Source organism: Musa acuminata, chromosome BXJ3-11 (genome assembly GCF_036884655.1).
Source record: "Musa acuminata AAA Group cultivar baxijiao chromosome BXJ3-11, Cavendish_Baxijiao_AAA, whole genome shotgun sequence".
Classification (NCBI taxonomy): Eukaryota; Viridiplantae; Streptophyta; class Magnoliopsida; order Zingiberales; family Musaceae; genus Musa; species Musa acuminata.
Genome location: NC_088359.1, coordinates 9,512,359 through 9,538,899, shown reverse-complemented (window position 1 = coordinate 9,538,899; position 26,541 = coordinate 9,512,359). Strand labels below are relative to the sequence as shown.

General features: G+C 37.1%; 4 protein-coding genes and 4 non-coding genes across 9 annotated transcripts; 7 read left to right on the top strand and 1 right to left on the bottom strand.

Moving 5' to 3' along the window:
* The first annotated feature begins 3,082 nt into the window (after positions 1-3,082).
* Positions 3,083-3,940, top strand: LOC135652369 (uncharacterized). The gene has a single exon (XM_065173224.1). The coding sequence runs from the start codon at positions 3,083-3,085 to the stop codon at positions 3,938-3,940; it is 858 nt and encodes a 285-aa protein (XP_065029296.1).
* Positions 3,941-4,477: 537 nt separating this feature from the next.
* Positions 4,478-7,302, bottom strand: LOC135652613 (thioredoxin M3, chloroplastic-like). The gene is made up of 2 exons (XM_065173680.1): positions 7,091-7,302; positions 4,478-5,056 (listed from the first exon to the last, which is right to left on the bottom strand). Exons 1-2 carry the CDS (start codon positions 7,272-7,274, stop codon positions 4,737-4,739), a joined length of 504 nt encoding a protein of 167 aa, XP_065029752.1. The 5' UTR covers positions 7,275-7,302; the 3' UTR covers positions 4,478-4,736.
* Positions 7,303-7,628: 326 nt separating this feature from the next.
* On the top strand, positions 7,629-10,174 carry LOC135652578 (uncharacterized). The gene is made up of 5 exons (XM_065173602.1): positions 7,629-7,891; positions 7,994-8,195; positions 8,675-8,743; positions 8,978-9,110; positions 9,209-10,174. Exons 1-5 carry the CDS (start codon positions 7,669-7,671, stop codon positions 9,881-9,883), a joined length of 1,302 nt encoding a protein of 433 aa, XP_065029674.1. The 5' UTR covers positions 7,629-7,668; the 3' UTR covers positions 9,884-10,174.
* A 1,572-nt stretch (positions 10,175-11,746) lies between these two features.
* LOC135652113 (uncharacterized) lies at positions 11,747-16,702 on the top strand. 2 transcript variants are annotated; one of them, XM_065172827.1, is made up of 2 exons: positions 11,747-13,183; positions 16,383-16,702. In XM_065172827.1, the coding sequence occupies exons 1-2, from the start codon at positions 11,853-11,855 to the stop codon at positions 16,390-16,392; spliced, it is 1,341 nt and encodes a 446-aa protein (XP_065028899.1). In that variant the 5' UTR covers positions 11,747-11,852; the 3' UTR covers positions 16,393-16,702. The 2 variants fall into 2 exon arrangements, with proteins under 2 accessions (XP_065028899.1, XP_065028900.1); XM_065172828.1 differs by having other exon boundaries at positions 11,747-13,194.
* A 4,712-nt stretch (positions 16,703-21,414) lies between these two features.
* TRNAI-AAU (transfer RNA isoleucine (anticodon AAU)) lies at positions 21,415-21,488 on the top strand. Its single transcript has one exon. It is a non-coding gene; the product is annotated as a tRNA-Ile (tRNA).
* A 1,075-nt stretch (positions 21,489-22,563) lies between these two features.
* TRNAI-AAU (transfer RNA isoleucine (anticodon AAU)) lies at positions 22,564-22,637 on the top strand. The gene has a single exon. It is a non-coding gene; the product is annotated as a tRNA-Ile (tRNA).
* An 834-nt stretch (positions 22,638-23,471) lies between these two features.
* Positions 23,472-23,545, top strand: TRNAI-AAU (transfer RNA isoleucine (anticodon AAU)). Its single transcript has one exon. It is a non-coding gene; the product is annotated as a tRNA-Ile (tRNA).
* A 2,382-nt stretch (positions 23,546-25,927) lies between these two features.
* Positions 25,928-26,001, top strand: TRNAN-AUU (transfer RNA asparagine (anticodon AUU)). The gene has a single exon. It is a non-coding gene; the product is annotated as a tRNA-Asn (tRNA).
* Positions 26,002-26,541: the final 540 nt, after the last annotated feature.

The following is a 26,541-nucleotide window of genomic DNA, read 5'->3' as shown; positions in this document are numbered from 1 at the left end:
ATAGATTTAGAATATTTCATTATAAGAGTTTTGAATTCATGTCAAAAAATTTGAAGTTTTAAAAATTTTACATTTTTTCAGTGGCTCCAAATATTTTTTTTTAATATTTTTAAGTTTTTATTAATGTTGATGCCATCATGATTAAGGAAATAGGGAATCATCAATTGCTTGTTATAGCATATAGAGAGCTCTTGTATTTATTTGATTTTTTTATCTGTAGTAATATTAGGATCCTATAGATTATACTTAATAAAACCATATTCTATTAAATTCCATAATCCTTGTGAGATAAATAAAGTTATAATCTTAACAGCCTAAAATTGATAATTTTCACTCTTAAAAATAGGAAGAAGTTGATTAGCAACACTCACTCCAATGCTTACCATCTTCTTGCTTTTTTTTTTTTTTGATCTGCTAGTCTTTTCTTTTTAATCGATGTACTCATTTTGACCTTCTTCAAACCATGACTTTTCTATAGAACTTAGTGAGAATGAGAAAGGAATAATAGAAATAATTAGGAGTACATTCAATTTGCAATGATTTTGATTAATCCAAAGCACTTATTTATATTGACTAAAAAATAAAAATATATATATTTTTTTAAAAATAATAAGAAAATCTATCATATCCCAATAAATCTTTTACCTCATATATTTATTTAAATATAAATATAAATCTTTTTATTTTATCTAATTTCAACTATTTGACGAAAGGTCCGCTGCATGCCTCCGTCTTCAATCCTTTGATGCTTCTGCTTGTTGCCTTGTTGTGTTCGCTTCTCCTCTGTGAGAAGTTGTACATGGGATAGTAGGCTCAAACCTTTTCCGCTAGCAGAGTTGGGCACCTCAACTGATGCAAGTGATGGTTCTGTTCGCCATAGCGTTGTTAGCGATTGGACTCAGCACAAGAAACCATGGAGGTAGTAATCGTTCAAGAAACCACACTATATCTATATATTGAGTTGATTGCATCATTTCGAGCGTGGCAACAAATTGATTCATTTAATTGAGCTTCTTTAATTATGTTAGATTTTAGGTATTCTGTAATGAAGTGAAAATAATAATAAAAAAAACTAAGAGTTTTTTGGAAAAAAAATTCGTCCATATAATTCTCGGTAAGTAATGATGAAGGTGGGATTGCATGGTAAGAGGTTGACGTTACTTAGCGTAGACTAACCGCAGAAACATGCATACTGAAGGCCCCTCTTTTATTACTAGTACGTACCAAGGAGGAGGCCACTCGACGCCTATCGGCGGCTTACCATGCATGAACGCGGGCGATCACCAAACACAAACTTACACATACGTGGTAGATTGATGAAGCGATAAAGTAGGTAGCTCGCGCAGGGCCGACTCAGACACCGCTCGCTCCCGAATTCGAGTCGATTCGCGATTTGAGCGGGTAAATCCGGAGCTCGCCGGTGTCCAAGAGTGCAGCGATGAACCCCGTGGGCTGGACGGTCGTCACACCAGTGCCAAACACACGATGCCACACCGGATCTATGCCGTACTTCTCGGAGTTCACGGTGTAGAGTGCCGTAAGCAGCTCGCCTTCGGGCGTCAGCTTAACCTCGCAGGTGGTGGTGCTGTCTCTGGTCGTCTGAACTCGGTTCACCACCTTCAGGTGGTGGGGACGGCTCTCCTCGTTGATGACGCTGAGGTCGCAGTCGCTGGAGTCTAGGATCAGCCTGTACTTGTCGTTCTTGAGCAACGTCCCCGATTCCGGGACATCGATGGAACGGTCTGACGAGTATAAGATGTAGCCCGGGTCGGCTTCGGAACCCAGCCTGCTGCAATGGTAGGGTGCGGAGGTGGCGGCGGTGGCTGTAAGATCACCGGCCCAGATGGTGGGGCCGAATGTTTTGAGATGGCCTTCGGGGGTGAGGACGAGGGCGTAGCTCCCAACATCCCCCACGTCGCCGAGCACGTCGACGACCCGGCCGTCCTCAGTTCTAATGATCACCTCCCCCCTCTTATTGATCCGGGCGTTGCATTTGGTGTTGGCCTCGCGTCGCATCGACGTCCACCTCGAGCCATCGGCGCATCTCAGGTCAAGCTGACAGTCATTGTTTACTGTCACCCTGTTTTCGCCGTTCGCCAGAATTTGGCCGGTGGAGAGTGTGGCTTGGCCATCAGAGAAGAGGGCGACGTCGGTGTCTGAGAAGGCTGGGAGGAAGACGAGGAAGAGGAGCAGGAGGAGCAAGGAAGTCATGACAAGAGTTGGCGTTGCCATTGATCGAGCACGTAAAGATGGCTCAAAACCTTTGTGCTTCTTAGTTCAACACTTGCCACCCCCAAATCTCTCTCTATATATGGGCATCTTCTTCCTTCTTGGCTCCGGTTTGAATGTTCCAGTACGATAAGGATGGTTCTCTGTTCACTGTCACTATGACTGTCTTCTCTCTGCTTTTATTTTCGGACGGCGTGCATTTGTTTACTTGTCATATCTCTTGTCCCTCTGATATCCGAACCCAAAACATCATATCTGAATTCTGGAGTGGAAAAGACATCAATTAATATTGACGGCTGTGAATATTTTGTAGACACTGCACTGGTCTTGGTTTCATATTGATCATCCTCTTCCTCTCTCATTACAATCTTCTCAGTTCCTCCGCTCATTCTGTATTCTGTCACTGCAAACTCAATGCTTCGAGAATATGCGAGACTCGTTTCATCCAGATCAGTTTGTAGTGACGATAAGTAACACGTATTCATGTGATGCGTCCTTGCCTATGATGCCAGCCAAAATCATAGGGACATGGATATGACGAGTAAACAAATGCATGACCGTCCGAGGAGGAGTAATAGTCTTTCTCTTTCATGTTGTTGCTTTGGAATGAAAACCTAGGAATCTTATTAGTGATGATATGGTTCCTTACGGATATCAAGACTTTTAAGGACACGTAATTTGTCATGCATGCAAGTTAGCGGTCGCCATTTTCTTGCTCGTCAAATTCATCTTTTATGGTTTCGGTGAGGCAGACAGTAAAAGAATGAGTCGCATATAAAAGGATCAGCAATGGGGAAGACAGACCGCCGCAAGGCAAGCTGAGAACACAGACGGCAAGAATCAACTCACCCCAATGGCCCATCTCCTCCCCCTCTTCTTCTCCACATTCGGCCTCCTACTCCTCCTCCACAGCCCGGCAGTATGGGGCTACGTGAACTCCATCTACTCCGAACCGTCGCCGCAGGGCATGTGGAGCGGCCATCATCTCAACGACGGCGCAAACGACTTGTCACTGGGAGCCAACTGCAGCATACTCCTTGACCTTCGTCACTCAAGAAACCCTGAAACCATATACGGTGGTGTGCCCCATACGAGCTCCCAATCTTGCGTGCTCTGGGTGGACAACAGGGGAACCATCAACGTGTGGCCGGCCGGATTCCCCAGCAACGTCGGAAACGTCACATCCATGCCCACACCCATGGGCCGCTACGCCTTGGCAGTCGCCAATGAGTTCGCTAACATCTACGGCCCGGCGATGTTCTCCTCGACCGGAGGTCTGACGCCGACCGAGCGAGGGAAGCTCCATGGCACTGAAACGGTCAAAGGAGGCGACGCCGTCGGCTTGAGAACCTACACCCATAATGGTAACATGAACATGAACATCCTGCAGTACGGGGAACACAGGCTGGTCCTCGAGAACAAGTGCAACCTCAAAATAGTGGGTGGCAATAATCAGGTCATGTGGGAGACGCAAACAGAGATGCCATCGGACGCCATCTGCATGGCGGAGCTGAGGAAGGACGGGGAACTCTACCTCGGCTACGTGGTTAACAACATCAAACACCGGCTCTTTGGCTCCGGTTACTTCTCTACTCAGAAGAAGTACATCATGGCTCTCCGCCATGACGGCGATCTGGTCATCTACCCCCTGAAGCCCTGGGCCGGATCCAGCTCGGCGGCGAAGATAAGGATGGTGCTTAACAGCATGTAAGGTTGAGCTCGCAAGTGCCGCCGGCCGGCCACCGCGTAGCAAAGCATGCTTGCTCTTCTCTCTGTACGCGGTGCTTCTAAGTAGCACATCCTATCGTACCCGTGGTTGTCCTTTGTTCAGTCCGGTCTTCTTCTACCTTGTTCTGCGTCCTTTCTGCTTATCGTCTGTCTTGAAGTGAATAAAGAGAAGGGCTTAGACAAAATCTATTTCCACGTGAGAGACACTGTTGCTTTATTTATCTATACAAATGCTTCTTATCTCTTGAATTAATTTTGTGATTTTTTTGGTATCTTCTGTGAGTGTTTCCTTGGACTATATATATATATATATATATATATAGAGGAGGAAAAATTAAACCTCTAATCACAAAATTAATCCTTCTTTATCTTAATATGTGCAATTGATAGTAGTTTAATAAGTTTGACAAAATTCCTTCAGAAAGGCAAAAAAATGGGAAGCATCAGATCAGATGAAACTGCATACATTAGCAAAATAGCCGAGATTGTGCTGTTTTACATGTGTTTCAGGGTTCATCAATTTCACTTTCAAACAGTAATTCTAATCACGAGAAATAATCAAATCAGTAGGAATTCTTAAATCACATCAAATTACAAGTTCTTCAGGGAACTCAAAATACAAGCCTTGTTTTCATCTAGTATCCTAGCAAAAATTGAAACACCAATAGCTTATTATGCTTCTCCTTTTGTTCTCGCTTGAATGTTGCTAGGGAAGTATAAGAATACATTACTACATACAAACAAATAAATCCAGCTTGAGCTATGCATCTTTGCATTCCTCAGTGAGATAACAACTGCTCAATTGCTTCCACATACAGAGACTTGGGCATTGTACCAGTTAAACTCTTCAGCTTCTCCCCATTCTTGAACAGCAGAACTGTGGGGACTCGATCGATGCCTTCAAAATCTGCAATTTGTGGATAGTCATCTGCATCCAGCTTGTAAATTTTGATTCTTCCAGCGTAGTCTCGTGCTATTTCGTCGAGCAAGCGGTCGACCATCTTGCACGGTCCACACCATGATGCCCAAAATTCGACGAGAACAGGCAAACCGTTTTGAAGAACAGTGACGTCCCAGGCAGATGCAGTGATTGTTTCAGCTATTAAAACGAACGAGATAAATCAATTATTAGAAATGCCAACTGAAAGGTGGTAGCATTGTCATTGAAAACACTTGCTAATTATAAACCAAAACAAATGACCTTTGACTTATAGGTGTCGGCAATAATGGTCACAGCGACGCTAAAAAGTTCGACAGCATCAGCTTCATAAAATGAATAGGAATTTGCTAGTTAAGCCGGTGTATGATGCCTCATTGGAGCATCCTATAAGATGTACAAGAACACATTGGTTCCCAACATTTTAATACTATTATTAATTTTCCCTTTTTGCTCCTTCCATGTCATGACGATTACTGAGAAAGCTAAATAGACAGCCAGTATTGTTCAATCAGCTCACATTTAGCAGTCAAATCATCTTTAGTAGGCAAATTTATTATAGGGTTGTCAATAGTAAGACGATAACAATACACCCCAAGTGTAGATGCAAAGAAAATCAAATTGAATATACCTATCCGGGTATCACAGGGGTGTATCATAAGACAAAGGAAAGCTGTCCATATATGAAAGACCTATGTTTTCTAAAACATTGGAAGAAATAAGAAGTGATAAATCATCCATGACATAAAGTAACTTAAGGATGGGGAGGACAAAGGTAAAGACAGAGGCCTAAGTAGGTCGATTAAATTACTTAAGCAATTGAAAACAAAAATATCCAAAAATAGGAAAGGAGCACTAGATATGCAGGTGTTAATAGTGATGACAAAGAAATTTGACCTAAAAAGAGGCACTTCTCATGTGAACACATTAGGTCAGATGAACTCAGGGGAAGGAAACAATAGGTTCATAGCAGCTTTGATCACAGAAATGTCAAGTTGTGCAAACTCTTCCGGTGCTATGATATGTATGGAAACTACCGGGTGAAAGATGGTAACCATTTCTGACTTGCAATACAGATAACAACACCAACTCTAATGCCAGTTATTGGTTTACATATGCTTACCTATGTCCTCTGATCCTATCCCGGGTATACCAGGTACAGCAGGTCATATGTAGTTACAGCATTCAAAATCTGAAGATAGTTCAAGTGTAAACTGAATTAATTTTTCTTGTATTTCGACCACGATTTATAGTAAACTAGCAAAAATATAAACCTGCAAATACAAATGTTTTCTCCAATCAATGTGAGTGCCTCCAAGATAGTAAATTAAAATAGAACATAATAACACCAACAACAAAGAAAAGGGTAGCATTTCAAAATGATCTTTCATCATATGATGGTTAATGTCTGTTCCAATTATAGCAACATGATTTTCCAATCAACTAATATCAAAACAAAAAAGTTGGTACCCAATTACATCTTCATTGATGGGATACGAGGTGGAGCATATGAAATGTTCTTCAGTTCATACAAAGCTCTCACTTGAGGATCTTAGCAACACCATGGGTGGAAAAAAAATGGATTTTCCTTGAACATAGTGCAAGCTAATAATTTTTTATTTCTTTCAAATACGAGATTTACTAAATCACAGAAATTCAATTTGGCCTTGTCCCCTCAAGATGTGATAAATGTTCAACTCTTCTATTTTAGCATTTCCTAGTTATCAATCCTTTGCCTATATACATCCCAGTTCTACCGCCTTTGTTGGTTCTGTCTCTAAACAGCTCGGTTACGTTCTGGACAAGAAAGCAAAGATGGTTGTCATCAACCACATCCAATACAGCGGCTTCCAATTCCCTTTTCCGACCTTGTGCATCCATCAGCTTCCCACCCAGATGATGATGCCAACTCTGGTTCACAACTTCTAATGCATCAAATTGACAATGCATTCCAAAATTGTGATGGCATGCAGCCATATCTTTGCATTTCCCCCCAAAACAAAATTATGGGAAACCCTAATTATAAAAAAAAGATCAACTTTCGAATTCCATATACTACAGAAACTGAAACTTAAAAGAATACAGCCAATACCATCTCGAACTCGCACGAAAAAAAGCATGTAAACCATCACCATTATATGTCTACTAATGATCACAACAAAGAACGAATTTTTTAAGCGGGGGTGCAGAGCTTACGAGCATCCCGCCTTCTTGCTACAGAGACCGAGGAAAAGCTCGAGGGGGTTCGAATCCCCGGACCACGAAGCCCGTGTGGAAACGAATTCCGGAGGCGGAACGGCGGAACGGAGGCCACCGTCCCCCTTGCCGCGGGAGCGGGGCACGCTAAGCAGGGCGGCGGAGCACGATACGCGGCGGCCATCTTGGAGAGGAAGACGGAGGGGAGGGGAGGGAAGATGAAGGACGGAGAATAGAACCGGCCGCGCGTGCTTTAAAAATAGCGCAACGTGATCCTGCGGAGCATTTAATTTAACGTAGTCAACTGACAAGACAAGAGACTCGGCGTGTTTTAATTGGGTGAAACAGAGTTATCTCACAATGTTAAAGAGTACTCGAGGAGTAGTATATACGAGCAAATCAGGATCATCCGGAAGTCAGAAATAAATAACATACCCTATAATTATATACCCACGATCGTACCTGCTTTGTAATCGCATGGGCTCCAACGACGCGTGATAACCCGGGCGGCTTCTTCCATAAAACCCCAAGGAGGAACCCTAAAAGCCCTCGAACTGCTCTCTGCTACGACATCTGCTATGGGCGGACCGGAATCCCCTCCAAACTCTAACCCTAAAAGTTCCTCTCTCTGCGTGGAGTGTGGCTCGAATCCATGGAAGTACCGTTGCCCCGGTTGCTCGATCCTTACTTGCAGCCTTCCCTGCGTCAAGTCTCACAAGGAGCGCACCAGCTGCACCGGAAAGCGGAATCGAACCGAGTTCGTGCCCCTCTCCCAATTCGATGACAAGCTCCTATTCTCCGGTCGATGCCTCTTCTCTGATTCGGTTCTGATTCTTCTGTAACCTTTCCTTTCATCGCTAACTTGGTCTCTATTCCCTTTTCGATTTGCCTGGGTGAGTAAAGATTACGACTTGTTGGAGGAGACGAAGAGGGTGACGGAATCGGCTCATCGGTTGATTACTGGGTTCGGGAGCAATTACAGATTTCATCTGCCAACGAGGCTTCGGATGTTAAGGAATGCGGCAAATCGACGGAGGACTCGGCTGCTGAGCCTCCCACTTGGCATGTCCAAGAGAGACAAAAACCAGTCCCGCTACAATCAGAAGTAAGTATATTATATGCATTAATCTACGCCTATTCATGGCTTAGGACATGATTGTTTAGACTAACAGGAGAGGGAGTTAAAGTTATCAGCTGGCATAAAGAATAGGAATTATACTGTAAGTAGTGATATAGTTCCTCAGAGAATGATAGTGGCTGAAAGTTTTAATTTCAGTTTGGTTATGCATCTTATGGAGTCTATGATTGTTGTCCTTGTTTGCATAACTGAGATGGTAAATTATATATTTGCTTACCTTTGTTTCCTTTACATATACCATGTGGGGAATGAATTATTGGTCAAATAAGTGACTCTTAGTATGGCTATTTGATTTGATTTTTTTTGTTATTTATAAATGATCTTTTGAAGTATGTTAGTCCTTTGCATGTCTTGGATAATTATCTACTGGAATTTTCTATCAGAATCTGAATTTACTAGCTGATATTGGAATTGCACCATAATTTTCCAATTTCTTTTTTGTTCAGGAATAATTGTATTTATTGGACTGTGGAGTGGAGATTTCATTCGACGGATGTTGTCTTATTTGACCATGGGTGAGTTCAACATTTTTTTTGTTTTGTTTTTGATTGATTAGGGCCATCAGGGTCTTCTTGGATCCAAAGAGGAGTCTCTTTAGTTGGTAGTATCTGCAAATTTTCAGATGGCATCAATGGAACAACAATTTTTGGATATCATATTGAGTCATGATTGCTTTACTTTGGGATTTTAACTTCCATGCTCTAATATTTCTTAAAAATTGTAAACTGAGACTTAATGTTTTTTTTCAGTGTAGATGAATATGGAAGCATTTCTTCTGTAATTGAGAAACATCTAGCACCTAGCCCATGGAATAATCAGCTGAGGCAATTTTGTGATATAAGTTTGGATGATTTGAGTTTTTTCATTCGGAAGAATGCAAAGGTATTGCAATCTCAGATTCTCAGTGCTGTGATCAGTGATGGTAATTCTTAACCAATATGTGAAAGTTTTATCTTTTTTTTGTTTGTTCTTCTTCACAGGGAACCAAGTCACCATACCGTAAGCTGAACATCAGAGCTCCCATAGGTCAACAATTGCAGAACACTGTGATTGTGGAGTACCCTGTGATTTATGTTTTTCTTCCTTCACATAAGTATGATTTTGAAGTTGAGAAAGATGCAAAGTCGATTTCTAGGAGTGAAGAAGCTCCAGTTTCTGCCAGTGGTATCCCAAGCCCAAAGGGTATTTTGTTCAGGGAAGAGAAATTTGAAGAGGGTGAGATGCCTTTGGACACGCAGGTTATGGATCTTAAGCATTGCAGAACTTCTCAGTCTTCCCATCATTCTCAGATTAATAAGGATGATATTACATCTGCGGAAGAAGGTTATCACCAAGATAGGTCAATGCAAGTGGTAGCAACCAAAACTTTAGAACCTTTTCCTACTGAGAAGCATCAGGCTGCTAGTGCAGAAACCAAGGACCATCCGACTGATGTAATTCCAGAGAATCTTTCTCAGGATGATAAATTTGATTTCCAGCAGGAAATCAAAGATGCATATTTGGACCTTATGGGGGAAATAGATCCTGATGATTTTCTGTGTTTGGATGGTGTTTATAGTGGAGGGAATGAAGTAGTAACAGATAATCCCCCATATTTTGGTGATAACTTCTTGATAGACGAGGAATTAGAGGAAGGGGAAATCCCAGGTTACTGAAGATAAGTATTGTCACTTAAGACAGCAGGCATTTCGGAAGTAGACCAAAACTGTCAATATTTGAGATTGAATGAAAATCATCCTCTTTTTGGGTTAAACTAAACTAATTTTATGGGGCTGTCATGGCAAGAACAAAGTCTGGGTAAGATCACTATAATTTGAAAGAAAACATTGCCAACTCTAATTCGTGTGAAGATCCCTATCCCTGGAAGGAGATATAACCTCATATTTCAATTTGTGTCTGATGGTCGATTCCTTCTTTTGAAGTGATATGAGATATGTTGTTCTAAATCTGCTTCTTCTGTTTTCTTTTACAGTTTTGGGAATTTAAGTTAGTGAATATGAGCATGAGCATGAGCATGAGCTTGAGCATGTTTATCTTCGATTATTTCATTGGTGGATTCAGTGATTTCTAGAGATATGACTACTTGTTTCTTGTGCCGTCTTCCAGTGTCACAACTTACGTTGTTTCCTTCATCAAGGGATCTTCTAGTAATTCTATTTTTTTGTGGAGACAGCTAAAACCTTATTTAGGAATTTTTTTCTTGGTATTAGTCTAGTCCTGGCTTTAATTAGTTTTTAGTTTGCTTGATATGCTGACCTATGTTTAGTTAAATGTGAGTTTTCAAAGTATTTAGTTTATCCACTGTCATATTAATCTGTTACTATTTACTACTTTTTTTACATGAGATAAAATGTCTATCAGTTCGAATGTAGTATATTTTGGTCAATGCCATATATATATATATATGTATATATATATATGTATATACATATACATATATATACATATATATATATATATATATATTATAGATTAATCAAAACAACTATTTTCCTACTCATATCCTTCATTTAATGTGTAATATTCAGTATTACATAATCTTTAAATGGGTTAATTATGTATTATATTTTTTAGTTAGTTATCTTTACTATTTGGATTCTTATAGGTTGAAAAGTTATCTTGACATTTTTATTAGTTACGAAAGAAAAATATATAGATCTATTTATCTTAATGTCATTGATTTTATTAATAGAAACATAAAAATAAAAAAAATAAAAGATAAATTTTATATTTATTCTAATTGCGTCGTTGGTTGGTGGTGATAGACGACATCGATGGTGACGCATGATAGTGTCACTATGAGTCGCAGGTGGTTATTGTAGATGTGAAGAGTAACGACGAGTGATGAGAGTTGCTTATATGACAATGCATTGAACGTTGAATTTTGGGATTTATAATTTTTTTTACCATCTCAATTAGGATATTGGTAATCGCTCTCCCATTAGCTTTCCAAAGCTTTCTTTCTCGATCGACGATAATTGTGATAAATAAAACTCATTCGATTAGTTTTCCATCTCTCGTTTTTTATACCCATGTCGAAATTAACATGGTAGTAAGGGGAGTGGCAAGAGCTCCGACGACCCTAGCTTCAGATCGAGCGATCCACCTAACGGATCAATAGCGGGTGACCACCATGTGTTGACGTTGATGTAGTCGTCGAGTGATAAAATAGTCACTCAGCATCTACATTATCCCTTCGTTACTCGACATCTATATTGGTATTGATGTAGATCTAAATGTTACGCTTTCGTAATTATAAGAATATCAATATAATTTTTTAAAATATAAGAATCCAAATAGTAAAAATAGCTAACTATAATTAGCTCTCTTCAAATAAATTCATATCAAATTTCCAAAATTTTCTTTGCGGAGAAAACCTTAATGTTCAACCATCTAATCATTTTTTGAAGGTGTGAACAAATACAAATAATCTTCCACTAAGAAATCAATGATCACTGCATAAATAAATTCTGAAATAAATAAAAGAAACGAAATCCTCAATCTTTAATTTGTCGGCAATCCACGCGAGGCGCACGTGATCGATACCATTTTGTTTGGGGCCCAGCGTGCAACCCCGATCAAGGTCGAAGGGGAGCGACCGAATCGCCCACCGCCGCACCCCCGATGCAGGTCGCCGCCGGCTCCCCCTCCTCATCCACCACCACCACCACCATCGCCTCGATCGCCGTCGCGGACCCCGACGATGACTGCATCTCTGGCTCTAACATAGGCGGCAGTGGCGGCGCCCCTGGGGGGACCGCGATCCAGTCGTGGTGGGAATCCATCTCCAAGGCTCGGTCACGGATCCTCTCCCTAGCCTCCCTCCTCTCCTCGCCGGACCTCGCCTTGATCGCCGACTCCGATGGCCCCGCCCGCTCCCTCCTCGATTCTCCCGCCGCCTCCGCCGCGATCTCCGCCGCACTCTCTGCCCCTTCCTCCGGCACCGGCGACGACCCCCTGTGCCACTGGCTCTACGACACCTTCCAGTCCTCTGACCCCGACCTCCGCCTCGTTGCGTTCTCTTTCCTCCCGCTCCTCTCCGGCCTGTACCTTTCCCGCGTTGTTGTCTCCTCCACCACCGCCGCCATCAACCCGCCGTCCTTCGCCGGGTTCGAGGCCGTCCTACTCGCCGTCTACGCCGCCGAAGTCAAAGCCCGCGGTGGAAAGCCGGTACTCGTCTCCGTCCCCGACCTTTCCCTCCCTTCCCTCTACCATTACCCTCGCCAACCCACCGCCTCCTCCGCCCGGACGCCGCCACGGCCCTCCGTTGGCGTTCTCTCGCCTCCTCTCGAGCCCCAGATCGCCGTCAAGTCCACCAAGCGTGCTTGCGTTGTAGCCGTGGCACTTGATTCCTACTACAAGAACATCTCCTCCATGCCCAGCCGCTCAAAGATTGATCTGTGCGAGTTCGTCGCGGCATGGGCTGGCCAGGATTGCCCTTGTCGCCACGAGTTCGATGATGAGGATGCGAATCCATCCGCCCTCTCTTCCTCCCCCGCAGTCTCTGCCTCCTCATGGCCCCATATTAGGATCTCTTCACAGGAAAACAGAGAAATTGGAGGCACTGCAGAGGAGATGCAGAAATTAGCAATCCGTGAGGGACCAAATGGCAATCACTGTAATGGGAAGGAGGAAGGGAGCAGAGTTCTGAGGAGGGGGTCAAGGGTTCCCCTTCCTTGGGAGCTCTTGCAGCCGGTGCTGAGGATCTTGGGGCACTGTCTTCTTGCACCTTTGAATCCCCAGGAGGTGAAGGACTCGGCATCCATGGCAGTGCGATGTGTCTACGCCCGGGCATTGCATGATCTGATGCCACAGGCTATCTTGGCCTCTCACAGCTTGATTAAGCTGGATAGGAGTTCCAGGAAGGTGGCAAAACCCAAAACAACCTCGGCCGATGCTTCAACACTCAACACTCCAAGCAAGCTGAAGAAGCCAGGAGTTTTCTTGGTCTCAAGGTGATTGGTTGGTACGTAGACGATCTGTTTACCAAAACAAACTGTGGTTATATTATCGTTGAAAATAAGTTACATAGTTGCTTTGAGTGCTTTTGCAAGCTTTTTGAAACTACTAATGGTGGTAGCACCGGATGCATTTTACGTTCTATTTCTTGTGAGATTATTGTTAGTAGATGCAGTTAACAAATATTTTCTGGCTTTTCATCGAGTTATAGTGTTCTGTTTCATGATAGTTTGTATCTATAAGGAGATTATAGTATGATATGTAGATCTGTCCTCCTTGACTAAATTCATTGGTTCGTCAACTTCAAGGAGATAGAACCTCCTTGAATAAATTCAATGATCTTAGGCTGTAATTTATTTTACCAAAATAAAACTTTAGATAGGTTTAGGTTTACTTACTAGATTCTCTATCATTTACTCAACAATAAGCTGATTAATCCTGTCATGCTATAGCAATTGCATTGGAGTTTTACAAATTGTTTTCTTGGATTAATTCATGTTTAGATTCAACTTCATCTTTCCTGTAAAAATTATTATCTTTGTCTGATCATTCAGGAATGTCCTTGAATGTCTTATTGCATGCATTAATGAATCCAAGCACAGGAGTTGATAGATGTTGATATATAAGTATCAATGCTATGTGGAATGGTACACGCTTGGCCCAAGTTGATAACCTGCATGATAACTCTTTATCAATGACACAAGTTATCATGCACTGAGTTATAAATGACACGAGTTATTAAGTTACCTCATAACATTGTACTAATGAATCCAAGCACAGATATAAGCTCTTAATTGTTTTTCTACTTATTAAAGAATGGAGATATTTTTTGATAACTCTTCATCAATGGCACAAGTTATCATGTACCTAGTTATAAACCACACGAGTTATTAAGTTACCTCAGGGATATCCGTGTATACCTGATAAGGTTGTACTAACAAATCCAAGCACGAACATAAGTCTTAACCCTTTTTCTAGTTACCATTAGATGGGAGATGTTTTATTGGGGGGGCTGTACAGGAGCTTATTGCCAGATGTCTATAACCTACTTGTGAATTGTGGCAGTGGATGGTATCATGTAAATTTTACCAACACAACATGGTGTTGGGTGGGCAGGGTTGTAGAAAACCAATTAGGAATAGAACTATCATGATGTAGGTTTCTTTCAAAGAGCTATATCTTGTCATGCCTAATTTTGTATTTATATATTTGAATGTGTACACATATATATGTCCCATGTACAGATATGAAATAAAAAATTTAAACGATTGAAATTAATCTTTTTTATGACGCATCCCCATAATAAAAAAGAATTTAAAAGTTTCCATCAATTAACTTTGTCCAAGAACAAATAATCTATGTACGGTTGATTAAACATGCAGATTTGAAATGAGAAGTAAAACCTTTGAGATTGATCTATGCCATAAAGTATCCCCATATTGATGAGGAAGAATTTTGTTCAATCAACTTGTCCAAGAACAATTAATGTATGCACTTATAAAAAAATTTGAAATCTAATGGTGTCGGATATTGGGATATTTAGCGTATGACCACAATCCATTTTTGGGTTGATGATTTGCAAACTGTTGATAAGCTCTTGAAATATGAATTCACTTTTGGATCCATACAAACTTACCATAGCTCATCTCTGTCTCCATGTTCATATGAACTTATGTTTATAAAATTTATTCTTTGCTGGTCATATATGAGTAACTAAGATTCAAACCACAAAGCAACCTCTTTGCTTCGTGGAGTAAGGCTGCATAAATTGATGGGAGCCTCATGCAATAGGTTGCTCTAAAAATTAGTTCTTTGCAGTCATGTGCCTTACCTGGGCTATTGGCTACAAGAGGATGGGGTCCTGCTCACAACAAAATAGCATGTCTTGCCTTATCAACCATTGACCTGCCTCGCATGTGATTTTTACGATGGACCATCCACCTTTTTACTAATCATCATTACTTCACTGTTACTCTTCTGTTCATTCCATAAGATTCTTCTAGGAACAAATCTGTCAAAGAGTTTTTCACTTATTTGGATGGCATGCTATTATGACATTTCATGACTTGATTCGGATTTTGTGTGTATGGTGGAGCTTCATGAAACTACTAAATTGTCCTATTGCAAATATCTACACTGGGTACTATTCTCCAGTTTGCATGACTTCTTATCCATGCAGCTACAGCTACCCTATTTTTTTTCAAAGCTTCTTTCGACAACAGACTCAGAATTGGACTATGTATCTTCCAGATATGCAAGCAAAAAAAAAAAAAAAATCATAAAATTGAATTTGAATAATATACAAACACAGATTTAGTCTAAGTTTGCTTGTTTGATTTGGCTTGCAGTTGGCATCCACTATTTAGCATCTCCCTTAACCTCTATACTAAATATACCATCCATTAACCAGTCCAAGGCAGCAGTTGATAATTTTTTAATTTTCTCTTGAGTTTTTGTAAGTATTACTCCATTATAAAGCTTACGTGTTTTACAAACAATAAAATGAGATTTGGTTATAGTGCGACTAGTGATGTTTCCTTAATCAGAGTTCATGTGGCTGACCTAAATAATATGTCGTATTATGCATATTCATACATACGGCAGATTTTTGAGGTGAACAGGTTTCTATTTTATTTTTCTTTGGTACTGTGAAGTCTATTATTTTCCCTTTCATGTAAGCGATCATCAGCGTTGCATATATCATGATTGATTCATAATGTTTTGTAATTTCAGAGAATATACTGGAGTGCCACTCTTTTCTTCTAACCGTCATGCTGTACGGACATGCTAATTTTATATCTTCCATTCAAGTATTACTTAATATGCCGACTAATGGCAGAATTCCAACATCATCTCCTATACATAGTCTTCTGATCCACACTCTTTATTTACTTTTGTAAGTTTCAGTAATTAGTTAATTTCTGTTGATATGATTCACTAAATGTCATTTTGGATTCTTAATCTAGAATTACATAATATGCCGACTGACAGCAGAATTCGAACATCACCTCCTATACATGGTCTGAGCCACACCGTTTATTTACTTTTTATAAGTTTCGGTAATTAGTTAATTTCTCTTGATATGATACACCAGATGTCATTTTGAGTTCTTAATATAGTATTACATAATACATGGCAGAATTCGAACAACTTCTCTTGTACATAGTCTTAATCCAGTGTTTTTACTGGATGCAGGAACTGCTGAAGCAATCAATTGTGATGGATTTATCCACATTTGACAAGGGAAAGACGACGCGGATATGCATACATGCATCGACCAATTTACCTATGACAACCTTGGGATATGAATGGTTCGAGTTCTTTGTGTTGTTATCGGACACGGTGAACAAATTTTTTTTTGCATGTATGTAGATGACTTACTGACTGCCATGTAAAAAAAAGAAGTCTGAGCCAAAACAAAGCATTGTGCTAATCACACAAGTCATTAGTAGAACTATGGATGGGAAAAGGTTGTGACTGTGAGAAAGAAGAGAGATCTGAATCCGCATTGTGAACTTGCCATTATTGCCAAATTGAATCCCTCGAAGGTGTAAATGGTTGCCCTAAACACATTCCTTTTTGACCCTCGTAAGCGTTCATCAAGAAATCATATAAAAAATGGAAGAATCAGAAAAGTCAAACGACGGTATGAATTGGAAGCAGCCGTGAAGTCAACAGTGACGCTGCGAGTGGAAGTTAGGATACGATCGGTACTGCTTGAGAAGTACCGATTGTAAGATGCAATCGCTACTGGATGAGGAAAGAAAGTGAAGGTAATGAAAAATGGAATGGGTGAGGACACAGTCGGTGCCGGTCGAGAAAGACAAATGAAATGAAATGAAATGAAAAATTAGGTTGGAAGAAAGGAAAGCAAGGCGCATCCCCCCCTCCCCCCATCCAAGCGAGACGACTCTATTAGGTTAGGTTGTGTAGTGTGGTCGACCCTCCTAAGACAAGCAAGCGGTGGGCTCTCTCTCATCAGCGAGGGGTAAAAGAAGAGCGGGAGAAATCAAATTTTTAAAAAATCGTGTTCTTTTTCTCCCCCCAAATAGTTTCAACAAATAAAATACCTCACAAAATTTAAAATTTTCAAATCATTGAACAACCAAATAGATAAATAAATATATAATAGAATGTTTGTGAACCTCAGTATTAATCTGACAAGAGAACAAAAAGGACACAGATATTTATTAAATTTTATAATCAACAATTTTCTCATATAATCACTCAGTATAATACAATTCACAATATAAATATAGTTGATTAGAGCATCGAAGGTCGCAGGTTCGAAACCTATAGAGGCTTACTAATTTAAATATTTTAAAATTTTCATAATTATGACAAATTCCATAAATTAATTATTTTAATATTTAAAAAGATATCATCATTAATTCAACATAAGGGACTCATGCACGGTAATTTTCAACTTTTTTTCCAAAAAAAAGGATTGAAAGAAATTATAAAGGGCCACGATTATTATAATTATTAAAAAAATTATCTTATATATTGTTTAAAGATTTCATAATCATGATGAGTCCCATAAATTATTTTTTCTTTTACAAGTCCAAATAGACATCGTGAGACTCACCCATCATTAAAACAATTCTAATCATTTCTTAAAAAAGAATGAAAATTAATGATAATAAATCTCAAATCTAAAAATCATAATTATTAGATTTATAATAATTTATTTAAGGGTTATATATATATATATATATATATATATATATATATATATATATATATATATATATATATATATATATATATATATATATATATATATATATATATATATATATATATATATATATATATATATATATAAGAACTATAAAAGATTCAACATTATAGTAATCTTTTAGTCGACCTATTCACTCGATTGGTTAGAGCATCTTTGTCGTAAATTTAAGATTTGTAGGTGACCTATTAGTTTAGTCGATTAGAGCATCGTTCTAATAATGTGAAGGTCGCAGGTTTGAGACCTACATGCGTCAAATCTCATGAATTATTTATTTATTTATAAGACCAAATAAATATCGTGGGACTCACCCAACATTAATATAATTTTTCAGTTCTTAAAAAGAACCAAAATTAATGGTAACAAACCTCAAATATAAAACCATGATTATTATATTTTTTATAATTTATTTAAGGGTTTTATGTAATTTTTTTCTATAACTATAAAAGATTCAACATCATAGTAATTCTTTGGTTGACCTATTAGCTTAGTTGGTTATAGAATCTTGATCACAAATTTAAGACTTGTAGGTAGCTTATTAGCTTAGTTGTTTAAAGTGTTGAACTAATAATGCAAAGGACGCAAGATCAAGACCATCATGGCCAAATCCTATTAATTATTTTTTCTTTTATAAGACCAAATGAACATTGTGGGACCAAGCCATCATTAATATAATTTTAATAATTTATTTAAGAGGTTTATATAATTTTTTTATAGAACTATAAAAGATTCAATATCATAATAATTTTTTGACCGACCTACCAGTTGGTTAGAGTATTTTTGTCACATATTTAAAATTTGTAGGTGGCTTATTAGCCTAATTATTTAGAGCATCGTGTTGATAACGTAAAGGTCACATGTTCAAGATCTACAAGAGCCAAATCTTATAAATTATTATTTTTTCCAAGACCAAATGGATTTCGTGCGACTCACCTATCATTAATACAATTTTAGTTATTTCTTAAAATAAAATCAAAATTAATGATAACAAATCTAAAATCTAAAAACCATGATTATTATATTTTTAATAATTTATTTAAAGATTTCATATAATTTTTTTTGTAAAAATATAAAAAATTTAACATCATAATAAACTTTTGGCCGACCTATTAGCTCAATTGGTTAGATCATCTTCATCATAGATTTTAGACAAGTAGGTGGCTTATTAGCTTAGTTGGTAATAACATCGTGATATGCGAACTCACCCATCATTAATACAATTTGTCAGTTCTTAAAAGAACCAAAATTAATGGTAACAAACATCAAATCTAAAAACCATGATTATTATATTTTTATAATTTATTTAAGGGTTTTATGTAATTTTTTTGTATAACTATACAAGATTTGACATCATAGTAAATTTTTGGCTGACCTATTAGCTTAGTTGGTTATAGTATCTTGGTCACAAATTTAAGATTTATAGGTGACTTGTTAGCTTAGTTATTTAGAGTGTTAAACTAAGAATGCAAAAGTCATAAGATCAAAACCTTCATGGGTCAAATCTTATTAATTATTTTTTTTTACAAGACCAAATGGACATCGTAGGACTCAACCATCATTAATACAATTTTAATTATTTCTTTAAAAAGAATCAAAATTAATGGTAACAAATCTCAAATCTAAAAACCATGATTTTTATATTTTTAATAATTTATTTAAGAGGTTTATATAATTTCTTTTTGTAGAACTATAAAAGATTCAATATCATAATAATTTTTTGACCAAATTACTTGGTTAGAGTCTCTTTGTCATATATTTAAAATTTATAGGTGGCTTATTAGCCTAATTATTTAGAGCGTTGTGTTAATAACGTGAAGATCGCAGGTTCAAGATCTCCAAGAGCCAAATCCTATAAATTATTTTTTTTTCAAGGTCAAATGGATATCGTGAGATTCACCCATCATTAATACAATTTTAGGTATTTCTTAAAAAATCAAAATTAATGGCAACAAACCTCAAATCTAAAACCCATGATTATTATATTTTTAATAATTTGTTTAAGGCTTTCATATAATTTTTTTTTGTAAAACTATGAAAGATTCAACATTATAGTAATCTTTTGGCCGACCTATTAGCTCAGTTGGTTAGAGCATCTATGCCACAAATTTTAGAAAAGTAGGTGGCCTATTAGCTTAGTTGGTTAGAGCATCGTGTTAAAATGCAAAGATCGCAGGTTCGAGATCTGCATGGGCTAAATTCAATAAACCATTTATTTTTTACAAGTCCAAATGGATATCATAGGACTCACCCATCATTAATACAATTATAATCATTTCTTAAAAGGATCAAGATTAATGGTAACAAACCTCAAATCTAAAAATCATGATTATTATATTTTAATAATTTATTTAAGAGTTTTATGTAATTTTTTTAATAAAACTATAAAAGATTCGACATAATAGTAATTTTTTGGTTGGCTTATTTTCTCATTTGGTTAGAATATCTTGGTCACAAATTTGAGACTTGTAGGTGGCCTATTAATTTAGTTGTTTAGAGTGTTGAGCTAATAAGACAGAGGTTGTAAGCTCAAGACTTACATGTGCCAAATCAAATTAATTATTATTATTATTACAAGACCAAATGGATATCGTGGGACCCACCTATCATTAATACAATTTTAGTCATTTATTTAAAAAATAAAAATTAATGGTAACAAACCTCAAATCTAAAAACGATCATTATTATATTTTTAATAATTTATTTAATGGGTTTATATAATTTGTTTTGTAGAACTATAAAAGATTCAACATCATAATAATTTTTTGGTTGACCTATTAGCTTAGTTGATTAGAGCATCTTTGTTACATATTTAAAACTTATAGGTTGCTTATTAGCTCAGTTAGTTAGAGCGTCATGTTAATGCGAAGGTCGCAGGTTTGAGACCTACATGGGCCAAATCTTATAAATTATTATTTTTTTACAAGACCAAATGGACATTATAGAACTCACCCATCATTAATACAATTTGTCATTTCTTAAAAATAATCAAAATTAATGGTAAGAAACCTCAAATTTAAAAACCATAATTATTATATTTTAATAATTTTTAAGGGTTTTATGTAATTTTTTTTGTAAACCTATAAAAGATTCGACATTATAGTAATCTTTTGACTAACCTATTAGCTTAGTTAGTTATAGGATCTTGGTCACAAAAATAATACATGTACATGACTTGTTAGCTTAGTTATTTAAAGTGTTGAGCTAATAATACAAAGGACACAAGTTAGAAACTTTCATGGTTCAAATACTATTAAATATTTATTCTTTTACAAGATGAATACTCAACCATCAATAATACAATTTTAATCATTTCTTCAAGAAGAATCAAAATTACTAGTAACAAACCTCAAATCTAAAAATCATGATTAGTATATTTTTACTAATTTATATAAGAGGTTTTTATATTTTTTTTTGTAGAAATATAAAGTATTCAATATCATAATAATTGGTTAGAGCATCTATGTCACAAATTAAAAAGTTGTAGGTGGCTTATTAGCTTAGTTGGTTAGAGCATCATGCTAATAACGTGAAGGTCATAGGTTTGAGACCTACATGGGCCAAATCCCAAAAGCTATTTATGTTTTGCATGACCAAATGGATATTATTTGCTAGTATCTATAAGTTCAGTTAGTTAGAGCATCGTGCTAAAAACACGAAGGTTATAGGTTCGGTCCGACTTGCATGGGCCAAATCCCATGAATTATTTTTTCTTTTATAAGACGAGGACTAAACCATCATTAATATAATTTTAATCATTTCTACAAAAACAATCAAAATTAATGGTAACAAACCTCAAATCTAAAAAAAAAATGATTATTATATTTTTATAATTTAATTAAGGGTTTTATGTAATTTTTTTGTATAACTATAAATGATTCGACATCATAGCAATTTTTTGGCTGACCTATTAGCTTAGTTGGCTATAGGATCTTGGTCGTAAAAAAAATAATCGTTGATGGCTAGTTAGCTTAGTTGTTTAAAGCGTTGAGCTAATAATGCAAAGGACGTAAGTTTGAGACCTTCATGGGCCAAATCCTATTAATTATTTTTTCTTTTATAAGACGAGGACTCAACCATCATTAATATAATTTTAATTATTTCTACAAAAAGAATCAAAATTAATGGTATCAAACCTCAAATCTAAAAACCATGATTATTATATTTTTACTAATTTATTTAAGAAGTTTATATAATTTCTTTTTGTAGAACTATAAAGTATTTAGTATTATAATAATTTTTGGACCGACTTATAAGCTCAGTTGGTTAGAGCACTAGTTGTAGTTGGACTATTAGCTCAGTTGGTTAGAGCGTCGTGCTAATACCGCGAATGTCGTTCTGTGTGGGCCAAATCCTATAAACTATCTGTGTTTTAATCCATGATCAAATTGATATGATGGGACTCACTCGACATTATAGTAATCTTTTGGTCAATCTATTCACTAAGTTGGAAGTTATAGGTTCGAGACTTGCATGGGTCAAATCCCATGAATTATTTATTTTTTATAAGACCAAATGGAAATTGTGAGACTTACTCATCATTAATACAATTTGTTAGTTCTTAAATCATAATAATTTGACGGATCTACAAGCACAATTGATTAGAGCACCATTGTCACAAATTTAAGAGTTTTAGTTGGTCTATTAGCTGAGTTGGTTAGAGCATCGTGCTAATAACACGAAGGTCGCAGGTTCGAGACCTGCATGGGCCAAATCCTATAATGTATCCATGATTAAATGGATACCGTGGGACTCACTCGACATTATAGTAATCTTTTGGTCGATCCATTTGGTAGGTTAGAGCGTCGTGCTAAAACACCATCGTCAATTGGTTAGAGCGTCGTGCTAATAACGTGAAGGACATAGGTTCGAGATCTACATGAGCCAAATCCCATAAAATGTATATCGTGGGATTTACTTGACATAATAGTGATCTTTTGGTCGATCCATTCGGTTGGTTAGAGCAGTGCCTATAAGTTCAATTATTTATAGCGTAGTGCTAATAATGCGAAAGTTATTGGTTCGAGACTTGCATGGGTCAAATCCCACGAATTATTTATTTTTTATAAGACCAAATGAAAATTGTGAGACTCACCCATCATTAATATAATTTGTTAGTTCTTAAATCATAAAAATTTGAGCTCAGTAGGTTAGAGCTCCATTGTCACAAATTTAATAGTTGTAGTCGGCCTATTAGCTCAGTTGGTTAGAGCATCGTGCTAATAACGCGAAGGTCGCAAGTTCCAGACTTGGATGCGCAAAATCCTATAATGTATACATGATCAAATGGATATCGTGGGACTCACTCGACATTATAGTAATCTTTTAATCGAGTTAGTTAGAGCGTCATGCTAATAACGTGAAAGTTATAAGTTCGAGACCTGCCTTGGTCAAATCCCAATAATTTTTTTTTATAAGACCAAATGAAAATTGTGAGACTCACCCATCATTAATATAATTTGTTAGTTCTTAAATCATAATAATTTGACCGACATATAAGCTCAGTAGATTAGAGCACAATTGTCACAAATTATAGAGTTGTAGTTGGCCTATTAGCTTATTTGGTTAGAGTGTCGTGCTAATAATGCGAAGATCGTAGGTTCGAGACCTGCATGGGCCAAATCCTATAATGTATCCATGATCAAATAGATATCGTGAGACTCACTTGACATTATAGTAGTCTTTTGATCGATCCATTCGGTTGGTTAGAGTAGTGCTGGTCGATCCATTCGGTTGGTTAGAGTAGTGCCTATAAGTTTAGTTAGTTAGAGAGTCATGCTAATAACGTGAAAGTTATAGGTTTGAGACCTGCTTTGGTCAAATCCCATGAATTGTGAGACTCACCCATCATTAATACAATTTGTTTTAATAATACGAAGGTCGTAAGTTCGAGACCTGCATGGGCCAAATCTTATAATGTATCCATTATTAAATGGATATCGTGGGACTCCCTCGATATTATAGAATCTTTTGGCCGATCCATTCGGTTGGTTAGAGCAGTTTGTATAATTTCAGCTAGTTAGAGCGTCATGCTAATAACGTGAAAGTTATGGGTTCGAGACCTGCTTTGGTCAAATCTCATGAATTATTTTTTTTATAAGACCAAATGGAAATTGTGAGACTCACCCATCATTAATACAATTTGTTAGTTCTTAAATCATAATAATTTGATCGACCTACAAGCTCAGTAGATTAGAGCACCATTGTCAAAAATTTAAGAGTTGTATTTAGCCTATTAGCTCAGTTGGTTAGAGCGTCGTGCTAATAACGCGAAGACATTATAGTAATCTTTTAGTCGATCCATTCGGTTGGTTAGAGCAGTGCCTATAAGTTCAGTTAGTTACAACGTCGTGCTAATAATACGAAAGTTATAGGTTCGAGAACTACATTCGCTCAATTAGTTAGAGCAGTGCCTATAAGTTTAGTTAGTTAGAGCATCATACTAATAACGCGAAAGTTATAGGTTCGAGACCTGCATGGGTCAAATCGCACGAATTATTTATTTTTTATAAGACCAAATAAAAATTGTGAGACTCACCCAATATTAAAACAATTTGTTAGTTCTTAAATCATAATAATTTGATCGACCTACAAGCTCAGTTGGTTATAGCACCATCATCACAAATTTAAGAGTTGTAATTGTCTTATTCGCTCATTTGGTTAGAGCCTTGTGTTAATAACACATTGGTCATAGATTCGAGACTTGCATGTGCCAAATCTCAAAAAGAATTTATGTTTTAATCCATGATCAAATGGATATCGTTGGACTCACTCAACATCCGATCCTTTCGGGTGGTTAGAGCTAATAACACGAAAGTTATAGTTATGAGACCTGCATGGGTCCAATCCATTCGGTTGTTTAGAGCAATGCCTATAAGTTCTTAGAGCGTTGTGCTAATAACTCAAATCCCTTGAATTATTTATTTTTTATAAGACCAAATGGAAAACCTAGAAGCCCAGTAGGTTAGAGCACCATTGTCACAAATTTAAGAGTTGTCGTTGGCCTATTAGCTCGGTTGGTTAGAGCATGGGCCAAATCCTATAATGTATCCATGATCAAATGGATATCATGGTACTCACTCGACATTATAGTAATCTTTTGGTCGATCCATTCGGTTGGTTAGAGCAATATCTATAAGTTCAGTTAGTTAGAGCGTCATGCTAATAACGTGAAAGTTATAGGTTCGAGACCTGCTTTAGTCAAATCCCATGAATTATTTTTTTTAATAAGACCAAATGAAAATTGTGAGACTCACCCATCATTAATACAATTTGTTTTAATGTATCTATGTTGAAATCCATGATCAAATGGATATTGTGGGACTCACTCGACATTATAGCAATCTTTTGGTCGATCCATTCGGTTGGTTAGAGCAGTGCCTATAAGTTCAGTTAGCTAGAGCGTCATGCTGTAAACGTAAAAGTTATAAGTTCGGGACCTGCTTTGGTCAAATCCCATGATTTTTTTTTATAAGACCAAATGAAAATTGTGAGATTCACCCATCATTAATATAATTTGTTAGTTCTTAAATCATAATAATTTGACCGACTTACAAACTCAGTAGGTTAGAGCACCATTGTCATAAATTGAATAGTTGTAGTTGGACTATTTGCTCAGTTGGTTAGAGCGTCGTGCTAATAACGTGAAGGTCGTAAGTTCAAGACCTACATGGGCCAAATCTTATAATATATCCATGATCAAATTGATATCGTGGGACTCACTCGACATTATAGTAGTCTCTTGGTCGATCCATTTGGTTGGTTAGATTAGTGCTTATAAGTTCATTTAGTTAGAGAGTCATGTTAATTACGTGAAAGTTATACGTTCGAGACTTGCTTTGGTCAAATCCCATGAATTATTATTATTTTTATAAGACCAAATGGAAATTATGAGGCTCACCCATCATTAATACAATTTGTTAGTTTTTAAATCAAAATAATTTGACCGACCTACAAGCTCAATAGGTTAGAGTACCAATGTCACAAATTAAAGACTTTAGTTGGCCTATTAGCTTAGTTGGTTAGAGAGTCGTGCTATTAACGCGAAGGTCGCAGGTTCGAGACCTGCATGGGCCAAATCTTATAATGTATCCATTATCAAATGGATATCGTGGGACTCCCTCGATATTATAGAATCTTTTGGTCGATCCATTTGGTTGGTTAGAGTAGTGCCTATATAAGTTAATTTAGTTAGAGAGTCATGTTAATTACGTGAAAGTTATAGGTTCTAGACTTGCTTTGGTCAAATTTCATGAATTATTTTTTTTTTATAAGACCAAATGGAAATTATGAGACTCACCCATCATTAATACAATTTGTTTTAATGTATCTATGTTGTAATCCATGATCAAATGAATATTGTGGGACTCACTCGAGATTATAGTAATCTTTTGATCGATCTATTTGGTTGGTTAGAGCAGTGCCTATAAGTTCAGTTAGTTAGAACGTCATGCTAATAATGTGAAAGTTATAGGTTCGAGTCCTGCTTTGGTCAAATCCCATGAATTTTTTTTTATAAGACCAAATGGAAATTGCGAGACTCACCCATCATTAATATAATTTGTTAGTTTTTAAATCAAAATAATTTGACCGACCTACAGGCTTAGTAGGTTAGAG